Below are 8,022 nucleotides of genomic sequence, written 5' to 3'. Positions count from 1 at the left end.
AAAGAATCAAGGCAAACATTTCGGTCACATGTTGACCATTTTCAATGCCAAGCTAACAGTGTTAGAGCTAGAAGCCATCTTAATTTGAGGAATCACATGATAATTAAAGCGATCACATGATCAATCAGGACACACACAGATAAAAAAAAAAAGGCCACAATGTGTGTATATGTAAAGCAATGGATAATCTACATCAAATTAGAGAACAATGGTTGTCTGTTGGAGTTAACAAAAGTACTATTCATAAAAAACAAGACAATTGAAGTTCTTCATTTAATCCCTTCGGATATACACAGTCCATATAATACAGGGGTGCCCAAAGTCGGTCCTGGAGGACTTTTTTCAAGCTCTTCACACTGTGCATTGAGAAATATCAAAATGTAGATTACATGTTTCTTTTTAAACACCAAAATTTAAACTCATCGAAGCCACTTGTTAATTCTTGACGTGAATTTATGCCTGGATGGTGAGTAGATTCACTGTTTAGGACTGTCGCCTTGAACTTAAAAATGCAAGTATAGAATGACGTGCCAGTGTGCATCGTTCAATTTGTCATTGCATTTTCTTATAGTATTAAAAAATTTGCAGAGTGTATGGCGTGCTTTAGTGTAAATACAAACACTAAGATAATTCCGTTGCCCTGTTTAAACAGAACTTTCACGGAGTCATAAAAAGATTGATTAAAATATCGCCAAACCCCGCTGAAGAGGATACTCACAATCACACAAAGACTCACTTACAAAATGTAGTTTTGTCTGCATTCAGATTTATAGGCTACTCGCCGAACGTTCTATGGAATATTTGTCACGCTACATCACAAAGGATTCTTTAGAAACCACTAATGGGAGTCTTTGGCTGTATCGTTCGATTAAAGCTGAAGCTATACCAATATAGAAAGTGACTGATTTTTAATTCATGATGTAGATTTGCTTGCAGATTTGACTGACATTTATTTTTCTTTATGTGGTAGGCATTTAAAATACACAAACATTGGTGCTAACACTTGCTAAAGAACTACTGATTGCACCTTTAAAATAAGAATGGTTTTCACATTTGACATCACACCAAATAAAGAGATTTTATTCAGTAGGCATTCAAGAGAAAAAGACAAAAAATTATGTAGAATAAATTATATATCAAGAAGTATGCATTGCCTGAAAGACCATAACTACTTGTGATTTTATATTTCATGTATCACGAGCATAATAAAGCCAGTTCAAATAGATCGTTGTTGTTGTAGATCCCAATGAAAGCAGTACAGAAATAATCATTGTCACTAATGGCTATGTAAATTCACATTGATCAGTGGTCTTACAGTCTTTTGTTCAAAGGTGCTTTCCCCCTCTTAACAGATTGTACAGTAGTTGATCAGGTAAGTGCATCAACCTGTCACTAAATCACAGTATTTGAAGTATCTGTTGGTACAGAAGTGTGGTGTGTTCAGAGTTTGTCATCCTCACTCGCATCTGATGCTGAAGATGATGATGATGAAGAGGATGAAGATGACGACGACTAGGGTGCAAAACATTTTTTTACAGTTAGTAGCTCTTTTAGGTCATGGTTTGTATCCTTAAAGGAAGAGTTAATAGAGTTACCTCAGAATATGACAAAAGAAAGGCAATCACAATATACACCAGATTCACACTAGATTATTTTATGTTTTTGAAAGAAGTCTCTTATGCTCACCAAGACTGCATGGACATTTAGAAATATTTTAGGATACCTGCATGGAGTTTTTTTTTTCTTTTCATTTTTGAGCTCAACAACCCAGATTCCTATTCAATTTTGTTTTAATAAAAAAAAATAATAATAATTGCCAGCATACAGTTCTTCAAAATTTATTTTACGTTCCACAAGTTTTGAATGGCATGGGTGTGAGTAAGTGAGTAAATGAGTAAATGATGGCAGAATGAAAAACTTAGTATTGTGAGGTATATTGTGAATATTGAAACCATTTAGAAATGCTGAAAAGCAGTACTGACCCTTGACCGGGTTTGAGCAGGTGGAGTGGCCGGTCTTTCGTTGTCCCTTTCTGTATCTTTCCTCTCATCATCCTGTGCATAAGCTGGTGCCGGAACATCAGCGGAGAGCTCTTTATTCAGCAGTTGAGGGGTGATGGCGATCCCTTGTGCTTTCAGCTGCTCATAGGCTGTCCTCTCAGCCACTAGGAGGACCAGCGTGTCCCCGCTCTTGCAGATGAGGTTAACAACCTCCTCATGTGTGCTCATTTCCACGTTCACCCCATTCACCTCCACAACAATGTCATCATCCTCCAGTCCAGCTCTGTCTGCTGCTCCACCTTTCACCACCTGACAGAAAACACATTAACAGGTTAATTCAACCCAAAATGAAAATCAGTTACCCACCCTCAAGTTCTATATCTGAAGGACATTTTTTAAGAATATCATGTCCACTCTTTTACATATAATGAAAGTGAATGGGTGAATCTATCAAACTCCAAAATGAAAATCAATTCTTCATTCACTCAAAAGTTCTTTTCATGTTTTCAAAAAAATATGTATTCAAATTGCTTAAAATCAGCATAAATCTGTTCATTGTGAAAACAATTGAATCTCTTGATGTACCACCTCTTTGATGTACTGTCCGTTAACTCCCTGGATGCCATTGAGATGGAAACCAAATCCAGCAGCGGTCTTCTCCAGCCGGCACAGTTTGGGTTTGTGGTCCACATCTGCTGGGGCAGGTACCGCTGGAGCAGGTATAGCTTCAGCTTCATGCGCAGGATAGCTGGGCGGAGATCCTCTCATTTCCTCCCAGTACAGAAGTGGAGAAACACCACCCTATACAACAAAGTATTACACAATTTAATACAGAATGTAATTTAAGATTAAATTTTTTTTATTTAAATACAGTCACCAATGTACTCTTCAGTATCAGTGTAAATATTTCAAATCACTATTTATTGCTGCATTGCAGCAATCTTAGTGAATTAAAATAACTCACCAATTTGTACATTTTCTCTGTTTCAGCATCCAGCACCAGGAGGGAGCACTTGTTTCCTTGTTGAGATATTTTTTCCACCACCTGTTTATGCCTGCAGTTATCTATTTCCTGTCCATTTACAGCCACTAGTCTGTCCATATTCTTCAGTCCTGCTCGCTCTGCAGGACTTCCTTTGTCTATTTCTCCAATGTAATGACCTAAGACAGATAACAAAATATGACATGAATCAAATATTAAAACATAAAACAAATATTTTTCTATTTCTCGATTTATCTAGGGTGACCACATGTCCTGGATTTCTAAATTGCCTAAAATGTATATACATACATAATCGACCAAGCGTGGCATGCATGAAGGTGGGATCTACAGAGAACATACAAGGCAATTCAAATATGCATGCATATACTGCATAAGGACAGTAAAGAGCACGCCAACAGAAAAACAAAACCAAAACCCTGACATTCTAGGAAATTTAGAAATCCTCGCGTGGACATGTCGTTTAAAAAGAGCGCATATGGCTGCTCTATTTGATCTTTTCATTAAGTATGTTAATAGTATTGGAATTTATTTATTGATTGTAATTAAGAATATTAATTTAACCAATTTAATTATTAATGTGTTATTTTAATTTTGTAATGAAAAGTATTCATTAAATATTTTTTTATGAAAAGTCAATTCTAGTTAATTAAGTTTTTAATGATATTGTTAAAATACCCTCTTTTGCACCCTACATAATTTCCTGTTCATAAGAACATCTTGTGATATTAAATCATAATAAAATGCTAATCCTTTTTTACAGCATCTTAGAAACATTTTAGTAGATAACCTTTGCATATCACTGTACAGTGTCATCAAAATTCCTATGAATCACAGTTACATGTCAGTTATACACCATGAACACATTGCCCTTGCACTGCAATTAACTTCAGTAAGTGCATTATGCGCCACCATGCTAGAAAGAAAAATAAACAGAACTACTGAAAGTAATGCAATGGTAATACAAAGAGAACCTGGGCCGCTAACACCAAATTTCCAGGACCCAGGAAGCTACAGTCCCGCTGTATTTCCCCTGAGTTCATGTCTGTGAGCAGTGCACTTGACCTCATGTTGCTCTAGAGAGGCGTCTATGCAATTAGTGTTACTGTAAGTAATTTTGGATGACATTAAATAAAGGATGAAATTCTTAAAACTTACAACATAATTAATAAACAGCTTGTGACCTATTTAAAATTCATTATCTGCAACTCTTTTACATTTCTTGGCTGGTCAGATACAGATGCACTGCTAAAACATTTCCCTCAGCAGGAACCAAAAGATAAGCCACCAAGACAAATCTGACAAGAACATAATACTCAGAAAGGAACAAGGTGCTTTTGGACAGGTTTTGTATATCCAAAATAAAAGCCTCACCAATATTCTATTTTAAGCTGCCTTTTGAACAACTGAAGCAGATTTAATTTAGACTGAAATTAGGCTAAATTTGACAGGGCCTTAAATCATTTTGATAATACAATGTGTAATAGGCTAAATTTCATGTTGACTTCCTCACCCTGACACATGGCAAGCACTTACCTGCACGTCTAGTATCTTCCATCAGGACAAAGCCATAACCATCTGCTCTCTTGGTCATGTCTGCAATGCGTGGCTTATGTGGGAGGTGCCTGACTGTGGCATCAGCCATACTTGGTTGAATGCCTTTGCTCTTGAAGAATTTGTCAGTGTCCTCATCCACCAACAGAAGCATCAGTTTGTCCCCGGCTGCTTTCACCTACAATAATAATAGGAGTACATTATTCTAATATTTTCCTCAAATGCTGATATTTGGGGCAATGTAGGGTAAAACAGTAGAGTCAAGGTCTTCAGCAGCATCCATTCAGGTTGCAAAGAAAAGAAGATATTTTGAAGAATGTTGGTAACCAAAACATTCTGGGTCCCATTGACTTCCACTGCATGGACAAAAAAGCATAACAGAAGTCAGTGGAACCCGGAACTGTTTGATTAACCAACATTCTTCAAAATATCTTATTTTGTGTTCCACGAAATAAAGTAAGTAATACAGGTTTGGAACAACATGAAACAACATGGCGTGAGTGAATGATCACAGCATTTTCATTTTTGGGTGGACTATCCCTTTAAAGCTTTTCTAAAATGGTAAAGCTACTATAAAATTGGTGATAAAGCGGTAATGTTAAAAATGTTTGCAGTTAGAATAAAGGCATAATTTTAACTTACCTTTTGCACAGTCTGATCATGTGAGAGATTCTCCACATTTTCACTGTTTATCTCCACTATACGATCACTCAGCTTCACACCGGCCTGATCAGCTGTTCCTCCAGAGACCACGTCTGTCATGAATATGCCTTGAGTACCTGAGAGAAAACAGGGTTAGATCAAGTAACTCCTGTTAGTACTTCATCTCACATGTCAGACAAAATATTTCTTACAATGATCAACATTGGTAGACTAATTCAAAACAGGTCTAAGAAAATGAGTTAAAGTTTAACTTTCTCAGGCTCAGATGACCATTCACTGACTGTTGACTGCAATGGAAAACACTTTTTTTTTAGTTGGCAAGCTCTAGTCTAACAAGCTGACCATGAGGACTTATGAGGATGAGCTAATGACGGGATTTAACAAAGTTTGGCATGCACCATTAAGAAGGTTTAACATCCATGGAACCTTTCCACTGCACAGAAGGTTTTTTTTTATAATGGAAAAATGTTCTTCAGATTATTAAACTCTTCTTATTCTTCTTCAAAAAAAGTTATTTTAAGATGGTTCTTTTGGGAATCGAAAATGGTTCTTCTATGGCATCGCTGCAAAAACCCTCTTTTGGAACCTTTATTTTCAAGTGTTTAATTTTAAGAATGTAATAATTTCAAATCACAAAGTCTACAAACATTTAATATTTCTGTCATTTTCACCATTTATTTGAATTTGTATTTTCAGATAAATGGTACATAAAATGGGATCTGGCTATGGGAGTTTTTTTGCTTACCTTTGATGGACTTTAAGGAGAAACCAAATCCACTTCTGGTTTTTGGCAGATAACAAAGTTTGGCTTTTGCAGCTGGTGCAGACACTCCATTCATGGTGGGCTGGCTGTGACCTGACAGAGACTGAGGGTCAGCAAGATTCACACCGTTGGCTTTGGCCGTCTTATATGCCTCTTCTCCAAGGACGTGCAATGTGACGCTCATCCCACTCTTTCTCACCAAATCTGCAACCTGACCCGAGAAAAAGACAAGTGTGAGATTTACCACCAAACTATTGAAATAAATTAAACTGAAAGAAAGTAAATTTTCAAATGCATCAAACCTGACTGTGCTCCAAACTGTCCACAAATGTTCCATTGACTCTGATTATGCGGTCTCCGTCCTTCAGACCGGCCAGTTCAGCCACACCGCCCATCTCCAGGGCTCTGATCAGGTGACCCTCTTCGCCGTGCTCCACTCGAAGGTAGAAGCCATAGCCCTGTCCCTCTCGCTTAGCCAGAGTAATGATACGTGGTTTTGGCCCAGCCATTTTTCCTGTCAGGAGAGATCCATCGATCAGCGTTTCTTTCATGCTGAGGTCATCTGATGTGATAGTATGCTCTTCTTGCTACATCTGATGTTATCTTATCATAGATGCACACAATTCATTATATACCAGTCATCTGGGGATAAAATGGATAATTACAATCGAGCAATGTGGCAATGAAGTGTGTGGAGACCTTAATTTATCACAATATATAGCAGTGTTATAATGACAAAATATTGTTTGTTAAATCACAGGTGTTAGTAATCAATGGCAGCAGACTGGTGCAGATTAGTCACAGAGGTTCTTGAAATGGAGTTATAACTGGGGTAATATAGAATTATCAAAGGCCATATAATCTCTGCTCTGTGTTAGGTTGCATCTGCTGAACTAAATCACAGAAGGTTTAAATTCGATGTAAAAATTACATTTGTAAAGTAATTTACTTAAAATTCTGTGCAAAACAGGGTGTCCAAAAACATTTCATAAAATAGAAATAGATAAAAACATTTCAGAGGCAAAGCAAGTATATATTCTTAATTAAATATAAATTAAAATTAAAATAGTTACGAAATGTGATTAGTTGTTAAAATACTTAAATCGAATTAAATTATTAGAGCAAAGAATATTGTATTAAATTGATGTAAAAATTGCATTAAACATTTTCATCTTTCAACTTTTTTTTAAATAATATGCCCTAATTAATCATGCACAATGATACCTAGAATGTTCATTAACAAATATAGTACATTGTGATTTCATGTTAAATTTAAATAGAAGCAGAGCAATTAAACAAACAAATAAATAATACATACATACATAAACAAAGAAACAAACAAAACAAACAGTGAGAGAGAACTCTCTAATTCCACAATTTTTAATTGTTAACAAAGTGCCTGAATGTGTCAAACCACATTTTGCTTTTAAAACGCTTGTACCTTGTCTTTGTAATTACAGATGACAAACAAACAAATACATAAATACATAAATAAGAGTGAGTGTTCTGACTCCACAATTGTTAACAAAGTGGTGTGTGTTTGATGAAGTTTTTTTTTCTTTTTTTTCTAAAGCATACCTTGCAGCTTGTGTCAGTAATTACGAATGCCGATCATGAAATCTTTAATGGGAGGAACCGTCATCAAGGCTTTTAAGGCTTTAGAAAGATTGCCTATAGCCTTGGTTCATTTTGATAAATGTTTTACCAGGGGAAAAAGCACAAGCATCTAACTGTAGGTTCAAGCACAACATATTCCATATCAATTACACAATACCTCACACATCAGCTGAGAGCTGAAGTACACTTCTCACACTTGAGTGCTCCATGAACTGCTCTATGAGCTGCTAATGCTTTCACATCATCACATTATGCCTAAAACCACCTCCTTGCTGGTGTTTAATAATTAATGCTACTTGCTCGTTTCTCATCTGTACAAATAATTTGAAAGCAAAAATTTCACTTAACCTCCTTGAGACCCTGTGACCTCATATGAGGACATTATATTTTGGTGTATTTCTCTGAGACTATACATGCCACAGTTT

At 36.2% G+C, this 8,022-nt stretch overlaps 1 protein-coding gene across 1 annotated transcript; it reads right to left on the bottom strand.

The window, feature by feature from the left end:
• Nucleotides 1–1,292: 1,292 nt before the first annotated feature.
• On the bottom strand, nucleotides 1,293–6,570 carry LOC107703056 (Na(+)/H(+) exchange regulatory cofactor NHE-RF3-like). Its single transcript, XM_016505551.1, has 8 exons — nucleotides 6,283–6,570; nucleotides 5,963–6,191; nucleotides 5,197–5,333; nucleotides 4,537–4,732; nucleotides 2,965–3,161; nucleotides 2,589–2,801; nucleotides 1,983–2,309; nucleotides 1,293–1,512 (listed from the first exon to the last, which is right to left on the bottom strand). The coding sequence occupies exons 1-8, from the start codon at nucleotides 6,529–6,531 to the stop codon at nucleotides 1,441–1,443; spliced, it is 1,620 nt and encodes a 539-aa protein (XP_016361037.1). The 5' UTR covers nucleotides 6,532–6,570; the 3' UTR covers nucleotides 1,293–1,440.
• Between the last annotated feature and the right edge of the window lie 1,452 nt (nucleotides 6,571–8,022).

This window comes from Sinocyclocheilus anshuiensis, unplaced genomic scaffold, assembly GCF_001515605.1.
Source record: "Sinocyclocheilus anshuiensis isolate Anshui unplaced genomic scaffold, SAMN03320099.WGS_v1.1 scaffold1094, whole genome shotgun sequence".
Lineage (NCBI taxonomy): Eukaryota > Metazoa > Chordata > Actinopteri > Cypriniformes > Cyprinidae > Sinocyclocheilus > Sinocyclocheilus anshuiensis.
Note: the sequence above shows the minus strand (reverse complement) of the source record. Positions and strands in the feature narration are given on the sequence as shown.